A 19,760-nucleotide genomic window follows, 5' to 3' on the forward strand; every position below is an offset into this window, starting at 1 on the left:
ATTGTCAGTTTAGCACAGTCCATATCCAGTGAAAGCTGCCAGAAGCCACTAGCTGCATCGAGAAGTGAGAAAACTTCGGCATGTGCTAGCCTAGGAAGGATGTCGTCAGTTGTTGGCAGCACAAATTTCTCTCTTTTTACAGCTTTATTTAGTTGTTTCAGATCAACACAAATCCTTATTTGCCCTGTCTTCTTTAGAACGGCCACCATAGGGGCGCACCACTCAGTAGGCTCAGTGATCACCTCAACAACACTGCATTGTACCATTCTCTCGAGCTCCGCCTTGACTTTTGGAAGCAAGGGCACGGACACCCGTCTTGCAGTGTGCACACTGTATGGTACAGCATCCTCCTTCAGGCAGATTTTAATGGGTTTAGTCTTCACTAATCCCAGTTCAGAAAAATAAATGGGATGGAGCTCTTCCAGCCTCTTAACTAAACCCATTTCACTTGCTGCATCACGACCAAGGAGATTGTTTACATAGGGACCAGTCACCACAAATGCTTCAAAAATATACTGCTCATCTTTAAAGGTAGTCTTCGCTCTGAACTGACCTTTGCATTGCAATGTACCCCCTGAGCTCTCAAGTTTCACATTAACTTTGTTGGCTTGTACTTCAAAACTGAGAAGGTTTTCTCAGAAATGACACTTATGTCAGCGCCTGTGTCAATTTTAAAGTCTATGTCTGTGCCCTGACTTGGGAGTGTGACAATCCAAGCTCCACTTTTGTCATCAATGTGAGTTAACTCACCCAGGAAATGTGTTACACTGCTGCCCTCTTGTGGTTTGCTGACATCATGGACTTCTCGGGTTCTACAAACTACAGCGAAATAACCCTTTTTCCTGCATTTGCGACACTCAGCACTTTTTGCTGGACAAATTTCACCTTTTCCATGATTTCTGCCACATCTTTTACATCTCCAGTCAGAAACATGCTCAGTCTGGTTCCGTTTCGAGCCACGGTGCTGTCTACCTCTTTCACTTTGGTGGAATTTTCCCTGGCACCGGCCACCTCGCTGATTTGAGCACTGACGCTGGCAGCCTGAATGTGTGAACAGACTTGTTCAGACTACCTCACGCTGACAGCTTTCAATTCAGCTATTCTAACAGATCTCAAATGAATCCCAATTACGAGCCTGTCGCGAATATTTTCTTCTTTAGCAGCACCAAAGTCACACATGTTTGCCAGCTCGTGGAGGCTATGAATATACTCTTCGGCCATTTGACCTGGCTTACCTGTGTGAAATCGTGTACACTCGTGAACAACATTAACTTTCGGTACAAAGTAGTCATCGAGCTTCCTGATCACAGTATCATAGTCCTCTCGTTCTTCCTCCCTGAACGTAAATGTCTGATACACTTGTTCAGCTTCTTTTCCCAGTGAATAAAGCAGTGTACAGACTTGTACTTCAGCCTCTTTGTCAAGTTTAGTGGCTATCCTGTAGCGGCGAAATCTCTGACGCCATTCTGGCCATCGTTCGGAGTGACTGAAATCAAAACTGTCCGGGGGCTGAAACTTTGCCATGGTGTTGACAGCACTCCACTTCTGACACCATGTGATGTTTCAATAAAGCAACTTTGTTTCCTCAAAGTTTGAGCTTTATTAACATCGAACTTTTGACTGTATATGCAAGCACAATGTGACTACTCTTAAAAACTGGCAGACTAGAGTTCTTCTTTTAATGTCTGCAACTTAACTCTTAGAAACACTAGGTCGCCACCTAATGGATTAAAGACACATTACCTATAACAACATTAAACTGTTTTATATCACAGGTATTGCAGTCCAAATTCAAAATATTGGAGAGGGTTTTTTTCACCCGGCCCCACCTCCTCAGACTTAATGCACACATAGGTTGCCAGATTGACACACAAACAGGAACGAGCGCACTTGACAATGAACGAAATGAAATACGCTTTATTTTCCTCCAACTGGCAATCCAGGGTGCTGAAATAAAATTGGGTAAACTGGCAGTGGGCCAGACAAACCAAAACAAACGCTGACATTCCGGGCCGGAAATGCACATTTTCAAAGGAGAATAACGACTGTAGCATTGTTTTTCAGATAAACAAGTATGTTAACTTAGCATGTTTCTAAAATATCTGCAAACATATTATGGTGTTTTTATGCTTTAGTAGAGTCAAAATCTTACATACAGCACCTTTAATAATTGGTGTTTTTTTCTTTTGCCTTGTGAACTTCAGTTTAAAGCCCGTGCGGACCTCTACTTCAGCCACAGCCTTAGATGAAATCAACTGAAATAAAATACATTAAATCTCTCAAGATCTGATTAAACAACCCCACAAACTGCCTCACCAGCTCCACTTATTAATAACCAGATCGACAACCGTGTTGGTTGTTATACTGAATATTGGTGATGACAATCAACAATTATTGAACTGTTCAGAGTCTAATCTCTGATTAAATAGGTGTTGTGTAATAAGCTAGATTGATTATAGTAAAAGTGATTCTGAAAGACAGTAGTTTTCATTTGTTTTCCACATAGTGTAAATTATTTTCTCTAATCTATACATTATTGTTTCTCCTCTATGCCCCGCATTTTTGAAACGCGTCGATTTTTATAAAGCTCATCGGTCTGAAAAGCAATGTGTGCTCTGATTGGCCAGCTATCCAGTGCGTTGTGATTGGCTGAATACCTTAAGCATGTGACAGAACGGTAATGCCCCTTACCATACTGTGATGCTGTGGGTCCCGGCGCGATGAGACAAAACCAATAAAACCCATTACAAACTAGGCATTTGTTGCATCCAGGGGGGACATAATTACTGACCATATTGACTTATACTGGGTTTTTTTTTTTTTTTTTTTTTACATGCTGCATTGCGTATTTGACTGAAATGCTTGTATTGAAACATTTTGCATTTTACCTGTGATAAAACTTTCATGGACTCATACATTAACTGCTCCCTCCTGGTGGATTGACCGTCTAACATTTGCACTCTCTATTCTATTTATATTCTAACTACTTGTTTTCTTTTAATTTATTATAAAAACAAAAAAAGCAAACATACACATCATACAAACACACACACTCACAAAACTTGCTACGTATACTTTTAGGCGAAACACCGCTCAGACACAAGACACGTTTTTCAACACTTAGGTAACACAAAACTCTTCACACAGTTCTCTCTACCAAACTTTAGCTTAGCACAGCAGCACAATTCTCTCTAGAATGCAAAACAAACAAACAAACAAATACACCAACATCACATAGCAAAATTATACAATGTTTTCTTCTGTCAAATTTCTTCACTAAACAAGAATAAATCTTGCCACTGTTGAGAATTCAATGCAGTATTATGTATTTGCAGTGTTTACATTGCAGTACTAAATGATTTCCAAGTTTCCTCACTTGTATAAGTTCATGTAGTTTTGGTGCTGTTTGAAAGATTTATTCACTGAGTGTGTTTTGTGTCAAAGCAGTGATAAATGATCCACACAGACTGCTGCTGTGCTCACTGTGTGAAGAGTGTTGAGAAATGGGTAGCAACTGTAAAAAAAACTTTCTCACAGCTGTGTATGAATCCAGAAAGAATGTTTTATCCTAACATGAATCCATAAACCACATTCCAGAATGAATTTGGATGTATCTTAATTCCGCAGGGGACGTCGGCGAGCCAGGTGACAAGGGGCCTGTAGGAGACCAGATAGAACCGCCCACTTAAAACCAGACACACCATCAAATCAACATTCCAATGAAAAGCAACACATTAACAATGCAGCTTGTAAATTAAAATAACAAAATTAACAAAAATTTGTTTAACAAACAGCCCTGCTGTGTAACCACTATCAAATATTAAATTATAAACACACATTTCCTAAATTATTAGCATGCTTCTAAGAACAACCTGGGATTGATTCCCAAGAACATGCCAGTGGAAATTTCTATACTGTACAGCTCAAACTAAACGAAAGATAAGTATATGAGCAACCAATCATAAAACGATTATATGCAGAGCTGGGTAGTAACTGATTACTTTAATCCTGATCTGGATTATGTAATCAGATTCCAAATAATAAAATACTTGTAATTTGATTAAATAACATTTCAAAATACTCTGAATCAATACTACAGTTACTTTTTTATTGATTGCATATTATTCACACAATAGCAATAAATGTCATAATTTATTGTTTCTCCCTAATTCCTCTTTTAAATCTATTTTTCTAAAATAGCCTACCACAAATATACACTCAGAAAGTCTGTCAGTTTTGTGGACATTCAAACAGAGATCAGTCTTTAATCAGGAGGCTACACTGCATTTGACCACTGGATTTACAAAAATCATTTCAAGTGTTTCAACACTGCATCAAGTTCTGATGAAGAATTTTCATTTGAATTATCTCTCTGTCACTTACTAGATCCTGGACTTTTGTCTTTCAAACACATTAAAATGCACAAATTCATGTTATTTCTTATTAACATGTAATGCAGGGATTCCCAAACTTTTTTATCATCTGATATAATATATATATATGTATATATACACACACCTGATATATTTACTTGAATGTACCACTGAGATTTTAAATAAATATTTTAATTATTATGTATAACAAAGTTCTCTGATGTTGGTTAATGGTCACATGACATGCATGCAAACAAATATATATATATATATATATATAATTTTTTTTTTTATATATATTATATTTAAAATTAAATAATAACCTTTCAAAAAATCAGAAACCCCCTGCAGTTTATTCACGAACCCCAGTGTGGAAAACCTTTAAGTAATGTAATGTTTCATTCACTTCATGTTGTTTATTACAACAAATGGAATATATTTTTATATCAATATGGTACAAGATTGTCCTATTTAAATCAATGTGATAAGTTGTGTCAAAAGTAGTCTGATTATATTACCTAAAATGTGGACTGCAATGGATTACGTTCCTAACTACAATTTAATTTGTTTAATTCACTTCATGTTGTTTATTGCAATGGAAAACACAACTAAATACAAATTAATTTGCAAGATTGTCCTATTTAAATCAATGTGATAAGTTGTGTCAAAAGTAGTCTGATTATATTACCTAAAATGTGGACTGCAATGGATTACGTTCCTAACTACAATTTAATTTGTATAATTTGGAATCAGTAACTGATTACAATTTGTAAGTAATCTACCCAGCTCTGATGATATGTAACCGCACTGGATCTGTAAGGCCCCATTTTCACTGCATGGTTCAAGTGACCCAATTCAGATTTTTTCCTCTCATGTGGCACAGAATGGATATGACCGGTGAACGTGTAAGCAGGAAAAAACCGCATGGATTCCTATTTTCTCAGATCGGATTCAGGCCTCATTCATATGTGGTAATAAATCGGATATGAATCGGATACGTGCATTTGCGTGTGCCATGTAAGCAGACAAATCGGATATTCCCCAGTAAATGCGAGTCGTACGTCATTAAAAAAAGTGACATCAACTCAGGTGGACACCACCGAGATCACATGACGTATTATAGGCGCGATGAAGGACGAAGGATACACACAGTGGAGCAATGCGGAGGTTTCATGTCTTTTAAGTCCTCTTTTTTTCTCCGCCGTACAAGACCAATGTTTTGCTGATGTTTTTGTTGACTTTTCAAAATATTGTGAAAAGCAAAACACTATAATTTTATTTGCATCTGCATCCATTGTATTTCGTGCTGTTTTACTTCCTTTTCCGGGTCAGAACGTCTACGTTTGGTAGTTTCAGCAGTGTATAATGTAAATGCAAAAATCAGATACGGGTCACTTTTAAAAGATGATGTAAGCGGGTCGTCAAAAAAATCGGATATAGTCAGAAAATCGGATTTGGGCATCAAGACCTGCAGTGTAAATGCAGCCTAAGTCTACTTAGAAAGAAATCAGCTTTAGCTGAACGGGGCACCATCAGAGCATAATTGATGTGATAGATAGATGTGTGGTTTACGTAGCTCTTCTTAAAACTCCTGTGATTGTCTGATTATTCATCTCATGGCCACCAGGTCTGCCTGGCGTGCATGGCATCGTCAAAGACGGCCGTGACGGAGCACCTGGAGATCCAGGAGAGCCAGGAGAAGCAGGAAGAGCCGGCAGACTGGGTCACCAGGGATCACCCGGAATCTGTGACACATCAGCTTGCCAAGGAGCCGCGGTTCACGGGAAGTCCTCCAACCCCAAGAACCATTAACAGGAGACCCAGCAGGAAACGCAACTGAAGAAGTGTCAGAGGATGTCCGAGCCGAACGAACACTGAGCATCAGAGCGGAGCATCTGTGAACTCCAACACGTGTAGATACAGCAAAAGACTAAATACATCACACCGTGAAACTAGCTGATGGGAACATCATAATTCAGTCCTTGTATTAGAAGTCCTCATTTACAGCACCCTTTAAAACTGTAACGGAGTACAACTTTGAGCCTCATGAGGGTGCCTCAAAATCTGACCTCAACAACAGTAAAAACAAACCAAACTGGAGGCTTGTTTGAGGCATCAAGAAATGAAACCAAAATATTGGACGTATTACTGCAAATGATTTTCTTTTGATTGATTCATTCTTTTTATTCTTACGTTTACAATTAGTTTCTAAATTTTTAACATTCAAAGTCACTGTTTGAGGAACAAACTTAAAGCATCGATGGAGATGCTTCAGACACACTTGCTGTAAAATATGTCACTGGCCATCTGTGGGCTTTATCAACCTTATCCACTAGATAATGGTGCTGTAAAACTATTAAATATGATTTTAAATACTATTTATTATTTCTGAGTTACTGTTGTGTGTACAGTGAGTTTCTACAGCATGGTATTGTAAGAAAAACTGAATAAAGCCACTTTTCAGTAAAATATTTCTCTGAACATTCGTTAGTACACTATTAAATAAAAAATAACATGTATTGAGACAACAAATGCTCATGACTTTCAAACTAACAAGGCATAAAAACACAAACCAAAATACACAGCACAACTTCTCTAAATCTGTGAACTATATTACAGTAGGGTTTGCTCTCCGGTCTCAAGGGTTTGAAATCAAACGAACAGTGGGTTGAGCCTCGTTCTACACTCGAGCTGGTCTAAGACAAAAAACGCTCAGGGTCTTCTGGACATGGGCTAATGGAAGAGAGGAACTAGCATTATGCAATAAACCCACACCAAAAACATTAATGACAAACTACAGGCACACATTCACAACGCTGTAGCCGAGAACAGGAAGTCAGCCGTGCGAGGATGAATCCGCAGGTTCTGTCGTGTTTTTATAGGCTTCGAGGAGATGTGCCACTGAAACACAACTAGGCTTCAACCGCAGTCCAGTCTTGCCACAGAAAGTGCTCTGGAAATCCTGAAACAGAGAGTGGATTTCTGAGTAATGATGGTCAGAGTACTTCAGGAAGAGTTGATCGCTCCATACACTCCATAGCACTATGTATCTATCACTCTTAGAGCGTTTCATGGTCTGTATCGATCTCAGTAATTGCCATAATACTTCAGATGCCTTCAGCCTCACTTTTGTAATTTGTTTCTGACGAGTAGGTGGTGCTTAAGACTGCATTTTAAAGCCACCTCATTACAAGAAGACGTTTCTACACTATTTAAGAAAATGGAAGACTTTTTGCAGCCTTCTGTTTAAAAAAGTAAACTGAAGATCTCTGATCCTCCTTTAGAATCCATGCTTCACACAACATGCATGTCACATGACCCACTTTTACACTCAGGGCCACTCTATGCAAAATGTCTAATTCCCTGACTTTCACTGACTAAAAAGCTGAATTTCCATGACCTATAAGGCCGCTCCCTCTCCCATGTTTGATAGCTCAATAGTAGTCGTCTGCTTTAAAAACACAGAGTCTTTGAAGTGCTCATTTGGTAGCCAAAGCTCTTGAAATTGACATTAGTCCCTGATATTCTATGACTCAGATAAAAAATATATATATATTAGGGTTGGGCGATGTCTACCAAATTGGCATTGGATGATGTCTACAGTGAAACATTGTGATGGACGTTGACATCGAGGGGCGGGGTTAGGGCTGTGCCTGAAGCGTGAAACAAATAACGCGTTCTACAGAGCCACTAGAAGGTTCGCCGCTTGCTAGCGGTAGCCTGTTACATTACAGTACATGAAAGTTCACTTACCACATACACAGAGTAAGGAGAAAGGAGAGGGGGAGGGGGTGGGCGGGAGGAATTCAAATGTCAGCTTAACATTGTGATGTCTATCAGCCATCGGTGATTAATCCCTGACTTTTAATGTATGGAATAAACCTTTTAAAATTTCAAGATATTTCATATATATATGACTTATTAATGTATATAAAAAAACCTTTTTAATGTATGGAATAAAGATTTTTCAAATTGCAGTGTGTCAGAAATTCCATGAACCTTGGGAAGCCTGTAGACTTATTAAAAAAGAAAACGATGGCGTGATCAAGAAAACCTGCTTGAGTCGGTCTCCATGTATTTCCTGGATGTATTTGAGGAAGGCTGTGGTCCACTGCAGTGTGGTGGCTTTATCAGTGTCAGCGTAACAGAACGGCACCAGCAGGTTTAGCTCATCACAGCACAGACGGATTCTTCTCCTGAGGTCACAGATTGTGCAAACCGTAAACATGCTTCATGTAATCACTGCACAGTGAGCGGTACAGGTTAAACAACAAGTCTGCAGAGCCCACCTGCGATCGCGCTCCTTTCTGTTGTGTACTTCTTTTCGCTGAGTTCGGTCCATGAGAAGTCTTGTCCTGCAACGTTTAGTCCCGGACATACCGGCGTACGGCTTCCAGTTCTCCGAGTCCTGCATGATATTAGAAGAGCTGAGAGGCCTTGTGCGGACGCGCTTGATGGGGTGCGCAGCTTTATCCACCGCCTCATCTGCTGCTAAAAGAGAAGCCAAGCCAAAACAAACCAATGCAAACACATCACTGCTTTTCATGCCTTAAAACAGTATGCAACAAGCAGGCTTTATTCAGCCCAATGGAAAGCATATTCACTCTGTCTAATACACTCTCTGTTCCATTCAAAAGATAAGGACAACGAAAGAGAAATACACTTAAGCACTTACAGGTTTGGAACCACATGAGGGTGAGTAATTAATGACAGAATTTGATTAACTATCCAATTAATCCCTCAAATGAACCAGCTAAAAACTCAATAAAAATAATTTAAATAATTATATAAATCATCTTAACCAAACACTAAATAAATAATAATTGCAAAATAATGCATCATCATAACTAATCATTGTTTACATAATCATTGCAAAATATTTGCGTATATGCCTAGTTATAGTGATATGCATTGTATGTACCTAGCATTATGTTTTATTGCTTAATATTGGAAACAACCCCACAAATTAATTAATCTTCTCTTTGGGGATTTAAAGGGTTACTCCACCCCAAAATGAAAATTTTGTCATTAATCACTTACCCCCATGTTATTCCAAACCAGTAAAAGCTTTGTTCGTCTTCGGAACACAATTTAAGATATTTTGGATGAAAACCGGGAGGCTTGTTACTGTCCCATAGACTGCAAAGTAAAATACACTGTCAAGATCCAGTTAAGTATAAAAAGCATTGTCAGAATAGTCCATCTGCCATCAGTGATTCAACCGTAACGTTATTAAGTGACGAGAATACTTTTTGTACATGAAGAAAACAAAAATAATGACTTTATTCAACAATTCCTCTCCTCTGTGTCTCTCCACATCAGTGCAGGCAGCTTACGCTCTTCTGTGTCAGCCGCGACAAACAAGGATATGTTTTCTATGTGTATTTATGCTTTGATTTGAACGAAAACTGCGTATCCTTGTGGCATGGCTGACACAGAAGAGCATACGCTGCCTGCATTCAGATCATATTCTCTAAAATGGTGCTACGGTGTTGCAGAGAGACAGAGGAGACGAATTGTTGAATAAAGTCGTTATTTTTGTTTTATTCGCGTACAAAAAGTATTCTCATCGCTTAATAACGTTATGGTTGAATCACTGATGCCAGATGGTCTATAAGATTTTTTTCATACGTTTCTGGACCTTGACAGTGTTATTTATTTGGCAGTCAATGGGACAGTCACAAGGCTCCCGGTTTTCATCCAAAATATCTTAAATTGTGTTCCAAATACGAATGAGGATTTTATGGGTTTAAAACAACATGGAAGTAAGTGATTAATGACAAAATTTTCATTTTGGGGATGGAGTTACCCTTTAAGACAAGTTATCCTAACTTTAGGAGGTTACTTACAATAATTTTTATGGAATTCAGCATTCTTTTCAGGAATTCAAATTCAATATTAATAAAAAAGATAAGATATAAGAGAGCAGAGTTTAAGATGATTTTCCTTCTTAATTATTTTCCTTGAATCTGGCTCTTGGTGCAAAAGGTTTGAATGTGTACCAAAATGGAAAGGATTTGTGAGCTACAGCACAAAGATAATTTTTTTAATGCATTGGTTAAATGAAGCACTTTTAAGGCACTTTCTTTTTGATTACTGGAGCTTGGCAGCCCCTGATCACTGAATGGAAAAAAGTCTTCTGTGTTCTACTGATGAATGATATTCACATAGCTTTGGAACAACACAAAGGTATCATTTGCTCATTTTAAAATGAATAATAACTCAGTAAGCTAATTGTTTATGTGTAAGTGAACAACATTAGAGAATCTTACTCTTCAGTGTGTCTGCAGTTTGCTGGTCAGCAGTGTCCGTGTAAATGACAAGCGGAGCTCTCATCACAGACTCAGGCCCTTTATCTGCTCTGAAACTCACAGTCAGCTCTGTAGGAATGATCAGTTCAGACTGCTGTCCACCCTGCCGTGAGAGAAAAAGACATTTCTCATTACCAGCTAGGGTTGGGAATCGTTAGAAATTAAACAACTATTAAAAAAATAGTGGTAAGGAAAAATGCACAATACTCAACTACTCAATGCTCAATACTGTTTATTACTTACTGTCAAGTTAATTTAAAGGTTGTCAATGTCAAAATTCAACATATATTACAGTATACAAATTTTCCGGTTCCATTTAAATGAACTATTATTATGTTTTTTTTTTTTACTATTTTACCTTCATTGAATGTAGTGTTGCTGGAAGGTAGTAAGTAATGTTGAGTAATGCTAGTCCATCAATCAGCATGTGCTTCAAAGTTGATGTTTTTTACACTATCAATAACATTTTGCTTTTCAAGCAGGAATAAGGTTGGCCAAACAGTCCCTTGAGGGCTAAGAAACTTGTTCATTTCCCTAAATTAACGAACTATAAACTGTTATTCTTATAACCATGTATACACACACTCCATAAAGCCCCTATTTTACAAATAATAATGCAGTCAGGAGATGGTGTGATGCAATGAGTGGTTTCCACATTCTTAAACATTTCCAGTCGTGGGAAACATGTGTTCAGCAGTTAAAGACATGACGCGGCGCACGTGTCTGGAAACAATGTGCTCAGAAATTAAAGAGGCAGGGTGGCATTTCTGTTATTTGGTTTGTGACAACCTTTACGGGAAACGCAGAATCGTCAGAACACCATTTCAAGGCTGCTCACAGTGCTTGGGCACGTGCTGCACCAGAACCGTTTTCGGAACCGAAACTCAGAAATTGCTCACGGTTCCGATTCTTTTACAAAAACAGAACTTCTTGGTTCCCAACCCTATTACCAGCAGAAAACACAGAACTCAGAATTAGATTAAAAACTGAAATGCATCTGAATGAGATCAGCACTCACCGTTTTGAACAGACGTCCTTCGTATGGATACGTGCCCTGTATTTTCACCATCTTGTCTGGTTTACTCCATTTTTCTATTTGTGCATGTGTGGGTATCCCTGAAGTGTTTGTAGAATGACAAAGCACTGATAAAAATCTGGAAGACAAATGATTAAACCATGTCAAAATTGAGACAGCTATGAGTAAAAGCAGTAACCAAACCTAAAACAGGTTCCCAAACAAAGCTTAATTAATTATATCATAAAAATAGCTTAGTGTGAATTTCAAATAGCAAAAGCCTGCAATTTATTCTGATGCAATGCATCACTGTGTTAATTTACACGTGTGCCGCTTCTGGTGTTTTCAGTGTTTTGCAGTAAACTCTAGTTAGGGTTGGCATTACTTTATTTAATCAGTCTTCTATTTGATGAACCAATATCGATTTTTTAAATCTCAAGAACAATCTTTTAGTCTGTGCCGTTTTCAGGTAATAGATAAGCAAAACCTTCCTAAACATTAGGTGTAGCATGTCTCCAATTCAATCATTTCAATGAGCTTTGTACTTTGTTACTGTTGATTAGAAATAAAGTCTCAGCTTTCAAATTCTGTCATTTTATTACAAAATTGTGTCTGAAATCTGGTGTGACATTCTTTCAGTTCAAGGTTCAGTTCAGGTATGTTGAAGAGATGGTACAACTTACTGAAATGTATCATGTCTTGTGTAAATTGCAATCTCTGTTCCAACCATTAAAAGACATCAATAAAACAGCTTGTAAACAATATGTCATGCTGATGCAACCTCAGGAAAGCCATTCAATGTCCACAGCTATATATATATATATATATATATATATATATATATATATATATGTTTTTCCTGGATTAAAATGAGGCGGAGGTAGTACCATCCTGATCATGTGCACACACTGTACCCACCCTTCAACTGGCTGAAACAAACACTTTTTACACGCAACGTATTTTAGGTGTTCTTAGATGATTGAAGAAAATGACAATTACCAGGTTCAATTTTACAAAAACAAACCTGTTGAACATTAAATTAAATACAACATAACAGCTAAAAGGGGCCCTTTTGCAGTATAGGTGAACATAAACATAACATTAGGTTGTGAAACACTGCATGAAACTGAACATCTTTATTCACTCCTTATAGTCTCCTGGTCCATGCACATCTCTCTGATCCAATATACATTTATCCACTTATAAAACGTCTTTCTAGACAACCCTACATGAATTCTTCTGATAGAATACATCATGAAATGTAATCGTAGCAGTGTAACAGGTGCATTAGAGCTAACATTAGCATCAAGCTACATAAGACTATTAATAAAATTAATACTACACTTCTACTAAAATTTCACTTCATACCACCACAGAGTGTTTGTGATAACTTCCGACTGTGATCTAATGTCGAATTACAAATAACGCACAAGAAGCTAGGGTGGCCAAACGTGTCATTTTCGCAGGACACGTCCTGGCCAGGATTTCTATATTGCCTAAAATAGCCAGGTTTTGGCTTATGTTTCCTGTTTTCATACTTAATGAAGGTAATGATCGTTTGACCAATAACATGCAGGCATTGTATGTAATCGACCAATCGTGGTGCGTGAGAAGGTGGGATCTACAGAGAACGGTCAAGGCGATGCAAATACGTGTACATATTAGTGTTGGACTGGAAGCAGCACTTAGCATACCGATCGGTGTATGACATCAAAGTACCCTGAGAGCGATTCAAAAGCACAAGAAGCCATCTGCTCTCCAGAGCTCTCACGGTACTTTATACAACAATTGGTCTGCGCAGTGCAAACAATGCCAAAACGTAGATATTTTAGGCAATATAAAAATCCTGGCCAGGACGTGTCCTGCGAAAATGGCACGTTTGGCCACCCTATTTGTAGCCTTTTATATTCAGCTAAACGCTTCACCAGCTTAGCATTTCTCATGTAAACATTCTTTATTGTTATGAAAATACCCCAAATCTTATATACCATCGTAGCTTCACGTTTCGTGTGTAGAAGTGTTTCTCTGGGTTTATGTACGGAACAGAATGTGGAAGAGATATGGAAGCTTGTCATCGGAAGAGACAGGCCGGGATTTGAGCACTTAATATGAGTGACATATGAACAAAGGAGTTTCACCCAGAAGAGTTTCTACATTGAATTACATCCTGAGCGACCCCCTTCGAGCGCACCCCCCTGAACATAAGTGAAAGAGAAAATTATATTTCTCAGTTGCACAAATCCTTCATTAGAACATTTGAAAAACACACTTAATAGAATCCAGTTATTTAACTATTGCCTACAACAGGAAACACACTTTTTAAGGTGCTTCTCCACCTCCAACATTGCCAAAAGACAATGAACACAATTCTGCACTAAATATGACAGTATAATTTATCAGAACTTAAATAAATATACACTATATACATAAATATGCCAAAAATATATACTATCAGATATATAAAACATGTAATGTAGAAAATGTAGAAATGTAATGTAGTAAAAATGTAGCAAGCATCATAGTAAAAAGACTAACATACTTAAGAGTTATACCCACCAATTAACATTAGCCCTTCATTCATGACATGGATACCGTAATAATCACACAGAGAGAACATAATTGCATACCTTTATCTTTTGCTCATTTCTCCTCTTCTTCTTTTCTTTTTTTCTAAATTGGGCACCTGATGGCTTTGACCTTTTCCTGTCCATCTCTTTGTTTATTTGGCACTCGACAATCAACAGATTTCCCATCCCCCCTAAACTGTCACTCATGACCAGAAGTCAAGACTAAACCAATTCACCTTGGTGACCACATGTTGTATTACCTATTTTTATTAGCCATTTCACACAGTTCAGAAAAACAAAAATGTGCAGGAACTATAGGCTTGTATTTATAATATTATGAATGAAATGTGCATTATTTGGAAGAAAGTCGAGGTGTGACTCCTCGAATTGCTCTGTTTCCATTAAATAAACTCCCCATACAGTGGATTTCCCCCCCCCCCCAACACCATCCATTCCATTTGGGAAAGACCCAGAGGTGAACTGTCCCACGCGCCAAGCTGCTCCCCTTTCCCCTTCTCACACAGCTTCTGTGCACGGCACCTTCTCAGTAAACAGGGGCACCAATTTGCCAATTCCCCACACAGTGAAATAATAGATAATAGAAAACTGCTTTGTGGCGGCGCAGAGGATTATTACTATTTTTTAACTGCTCGTGCCGCCCCCCATGTATCATGAAAAAAAGCCACCCAGGGCAGCTGCCCAGTTCGCCCGTGCCAAAAACTGCTACTGGCTTCATCTGTCATAACAGCGATCGCAGAACAGAAAACACAGACAGGCAGTGCTAGAAGCAGCTAATGCTCATCAGATTGTGTAAATCAGTGGAAAATTTATAGAAATTATGATTCTGTGTATCAAATATCAAAATATGTGATATCAAATTTTCACGTTGCGATTAATTGCTAATGCTTTCATCACGTTGTACGGTTTTATCAGGATATTGAAATTTAGTTTTAAAAAAGTAATAGTTTAATACAGTAATACATGATATAGTACAACAGGTTTAATAACTTTTTTCTTATAACAAAAATAATTGAACATTTAAATACAATAAAGTACGACAGCGTTTTAGTGCCACATTAAAAAAAAATCTAAGATTATGAGATTAAAGTCGTAATATTTTGAGAATAAAGTCGAAATTTCGAGAATAAAGTCAAAATATTAAGAGAATAAAGTCAAAATATTAAGAGAATAAAGTAAAAATATTATGAGAATAAAGTCAAAATATTAAGAGAATAAAGTAAAAATATTATGAGAATAAAGTCAAAATATTATGGGAATAAAGTCGAAATGTTTAGAGAATAAAGTCGAAATGTTTCGAGAATTTAAATCGTAGAAATTAAAGTTATAATATTTTGAGAGTATAGCCTTTATTGCGCATGCAAATGGCCCAGATTGAGAGCACCGGGAGAAGTTGCAGGCCACTAGAACTGATTTGAATATTGTTGCGTCCAAGCGATGCATCATCTTACTGGGATGAGGAAGAGTCAGTTTTAAGGACTCAAGGAAACTCAAGAATATGATATTTATTCATAGACTGAACAGGAACAACTTTTTATCTTAACATCAACTCACACACCCAATCGACATTCCTTTGGGGGGCGCTGTAGCTCTTATTTAATGCTTTTTTAATACACTACAAATATATGTGGATTAGCAGAAATCATACCATGTGTCATACTCATGGGGACAGTACGGAAATTATATTCCATGTCTTTCATTGCATTCGTTATTTGTAGTGCGGCAGCCACCCAATAGCAATAAGCATTGTGCTTTTGGGAGGCCTACTTATAATGTCTTAGCTTTCAAAAAAACAAAACAAAAAATTCTCCTCATACCCCTTTGTTTATAAAAAACCCCGTCTGTTTAGTTCTAGTTTGTCGGTTCTTGAAGTATCATAGTGTTAAGTTAGGCAAAGTTATGTATGTGTTTGTTTTTCACCATTGTCATCATTAAAACCTCCCTATTTTGGATTTTTGTCTGGCTCCCTTCATCTGAAGACACACACGTGTTACAGTGGCATCCAAAATTTTATTTCTCACATGTAGCCTATTTAATTAATAAAACGTTCTGAAAGTTGAAGTGGGCTCCAACTCATATACATAGGCTAAGTTATATTGTTTTATTTTCAGAGGTAGCCCATAGGCTATAACATGTAAGTGAATAGGCCTATTCACAAGCTGTTTTATTCATGGTATAATACAGTAAATGATTGGACATAATATTCAACGTCTTCCATTCATTATTTGTAGCATGCCAGCAACCTAGTAATCACAATATTTTTTTTGCTTTGTTGCTTAAATATAAAACGGCTTTCTAAGTCAGTTTTATCACGAAATACAAATTATGTGTTTTTCCTCTTTATTTCAAGTTTATAGCAAGATATAAAAGTGAAGGAACATCAAAAGGCATGAAAAAACAGTAGCCTATAGATACATTTATAGTGAAAAGAATGTCTCATTATTGTAATCGGAAAGACTCACATGCCGCACAAACTTAAGCGAATACAGCGATCTGTCATTAAAGAGTGTGAGAAAAAAAAAAAAAAATTGTAATATATTGTTTGTATTATTTTGCTATACTGACAGATTTTTTTAGGAAACAAATTGTTTTTTTTTCCATGTCTTTACATTAAGAGCATTAAAAATAATGAAAAAAATAAAATAAAAAATATTTTTAAAATTTCATTCATAAGTTACGCTATGTCCTCGTTAGAGGACATCGGGACTCAATTTCTTTAGAAAAATAAAAAGACACAAATGAACAAAAACAACTTTTTTAAATCACCAATATATTTTTAGTTTTAAAGATTTTTTTTTTTTTTTTACCAAACTTTGTATAAATATGATTCTCAACTATGTTATAACAGAATGATTTCATATACCATTTTCCTTTCTGCAAAATGTGTGTAAAATAATAATAATAATAATAATAATAATAATAACAATAACAAAACACTTAACATACAAAAATAACATAAAAATTACTTTCTCAAGGCGCTGTCCAGGAAAACTACATTAAAGAAAAAAACACAACAATAAAATACAAGATATTATACAAAGCAATAATGCAAAAGAAGATAGAGTACAAAACAATCAAATAAAAGCTTCCCTAAAAAAGAATGTTTTAAGCAAGATTTTAAAAACAGCTAAAGAATTAGCAACCCTTATGTCAGTTGGGAGAGAGTTCCACAGTGTTGGGGCATATGAAGAAAAGGCCCTGTCACCCCTGGATCGTAGCCTTGTTTTGGGGACAGCTAAGAGACCGTGCTGAGAAGAGCGTAAATTGTGAGTTGGCGTGTAAGATGTCAAAAGATCTGCCAAGTACTGTGGAGCAAGTCCATGCAGAGCCTTATATGTAAGCATTAAAATTTTAAAATCTATACGGTATTTAACAGGCAGCCAGTGCAATGTCTTCAAAACAGGAGTTATATGGTCGCCAGCCCTAGCCCCAGTTAAAATTCTAGCTGCTAAGTTCTGCAAGTATTGCAATTTATTAAGAGAGGATTTGGACACTCCAACAAGGAGAGCATTGCAATAGTCAATTCTTGAGAAAACATAAGAATTAATCAATTTTTCAGCTACAGAAAATGACAACATTGGCCGAATACGTGCAATATTTCTAAGATGAAAAAATGCGGTCTTTACCGTGTTCTGGACAAAAGGCTCGAATGACAAAGTGGCGTCAAAGATAACACCAAGATTTTGTAGTTTACTGTGTAGCTCTAGGGCAGCACCATCAACTGAAAGATCTATTGAAGCAGCATTTCGCAGCTGGTGGGGAGAGCCAAGGAGCATAACTTCAGTTTTAGAGCTGTTTAGACAGAGAAAGTTTTTAGCCATCCACATCTTAATCTCAGAAATACAGCTGGAAAGATGAGGGACATCCACAAATTGACCAGGTTGAGAATGTATATAAATCTGAGTATCGTCAGCATAGAAGTGATAGCTGAGGTTAAGGGATCTTAATAGCTGACCAAGAGGATAAATATAAATACTGAAAAGCAAGGGACCAAGAACTGAGCCCTGTGGGACACCAGTACAGACAGGGTCCACATCAGATCTGAAACCATCCATAAAAACAAATTGAGTGCGACCTGTAAAATATGACCTGAACCACTCAAAGGCAGTTCCAGATAAACCGAAGACAGATTCCAGTCTATTTAGTAAAAGCATATGGTCAACAGTGTCAATGGCTGAACTAAGATCGAGTAAAATGTGAATCGAGAGAGTGCCAGAATCAGAAGCTAAGAGTAAATCATTAACAACTTTAACCAGGGCTGTTTCAGTACTGTGCAGTTTCCTAAACCCAGATTGAAGGGGCTCAAACATACTGTTGATGGTTAGATGGTTGTGTAATTGAGACGAGACAACACCCTCTAAAATGGCCATAAATGGGTTTTCTCATTATATACAATGCATCTATAAACTAAATCTAATTTGCATATTAATGTGTTTTTGGGGCAACATGTAATGCAAAAAGAAGCGTAATAATGGGAGTTATAATTGACAAGATTTTTTTAATAATATATAATATTTCATAGAATATTGAAATATAATTTCTTTCCCTGTTTATTTGTTATGTCTCCCAAAATGTGTAATAAACATCCTTTTAGTCCCGGTGTCCTCATATGAGGACATGAATGAAATCAACGTCCCGTTTCATAACAGAAAGTCATATTTTGATTTAAAACCCCATAACATTTTCCTAAGATGTTGATTTATGACACACGATTAAAAAAAAAAAATTGACAGATTTAAATGATAATTCCAAAATATTATCATATTTCCATAAGAGTGTCACTAAATTAATTTCAGACATTTTTGTAGACCAAAGAGAGTGAGTGGTCATGGTGAAACATCCAAACATTTGGTATCTCTGAAAAGCCCTGAATGTGCTCTGTACAGGACATCCAGACTTAACACTGTGGCATGTGCAGTCTCAGAGTATAATGTCCTCATATGAGGCCGCAGGGTCTTAAAAGGTTAACGTTTATTCCCGAAACATTTCAACTTTCTTCTCGTAATATTTTGACTTTATTCTTGATAAATTTCGACTTTATTCTCGAAACATTTTGACTTTATTCTTGTAATATTTCGACTTTATTCTCGTAATATTTCAACTTTATTCTCAAAACATTTCGACTTTATTCTCGAAATATTACGACTTTAATCTCATTACCTTCGTTTTTTTATTTTTTTAACATGGCACTAAAACGCCATCATAATAAAGCAATACAGAAAAATGTTTAAGTTAAAAGTTTTACAGAGATTAAAGTGCAAAAGAACTATAAAGACCATGGGTATCACTTTACAATAAGACCTCATTAGTTAACCTTAGTTAATGCATTAACATTCACAATGAGCAATAGCTACATTTGCTACAGAAGTTATTAATCTTTGTCAAAAAATACAAGTCTTAGTTCATGTTAGCTCATTAAATAACACAGTTGCAACTTTCGATTTTAACAACGTATCATTAAATATTGGAATACCTA

At 36.9% G+C, this 19,760-nt stretch overlaps 2 protein-coding genes across 4 annotated transcripts in view; one reads left to right on the top strand and one right to left on the bottom strand.

Annotated features, from left to right (window-relative positions):
- Window positions 1-3,689, top strand: part of LOC109078374 (collagen alpha-3(IX) chain-like) — a 30,637-nt gene extending 26,948 nt beyond the window's left edge. The window contains exon 32 of the mRNA XM_042751328.1: window positions 3,628-3,689. Coding sequence (XP_042607262.1) covers window positions 3,628-3,689 — 62 coding nt within the window. The remainder of the gene's footprint in view (window positions 1-3,627) is intronic.
- A 2,842-nt stretch (window positions 3,690-6,531) lies between these two features.
- LOC122141840 (transcription factor-like 5 protein) overlaps window positions 6,532-19,760 on the bottom strand; it is a 28,595-nt gene continuing 15,366 nt past the window's right edge. For 2 of the 3 annotated variants that reach the window (XM_042750098.1, XM_042750097.1), the window contains exons 3-7: window positions 11,703-11,838; window positions 10,646-10,787; window positions 8,663-8,864; window positions 8,428-8,569; window positions 6,532-7,335 (exon numbers count right to left, since the gene is read on the bottom strand). In XM_042750098.1, the coding sequence (XP_042606032.1) occupies window positions 7,210-7,335; window positions 8,428-8,569; window positions 8,663-8,864; window positions 10,646-10,787; window positions 11,703-11,838 (748 nt within the window). In that variant the 3' untranslated portion in view covers window positions 6,532-7,209. The remainder of the gene's footprint in view (window positions 7,336-8,427; window positions 8,570-8,662; window positions 8,865-10,645; window positions 10,788-11,702; window positions 11,839-19,760) is intronic. The other variant, XM_042750099.1, reaches the window with a different exon arrangement.

This window comes from Cyprinus carpio, chromosome B23 (assembly GCF_018340385.1).
Source record: "Cyprinus carpio isolate SPL01 chromosome B23, ASM1834038v1, whole genome shotgun sequence".
Classification (NCBI taxonomy): Eukaryota; Metazoa; Chordata; class Actinopteri; order Cypriniformes; family Cyprinidae; genus Cyprinus; species Cyprinus carpio.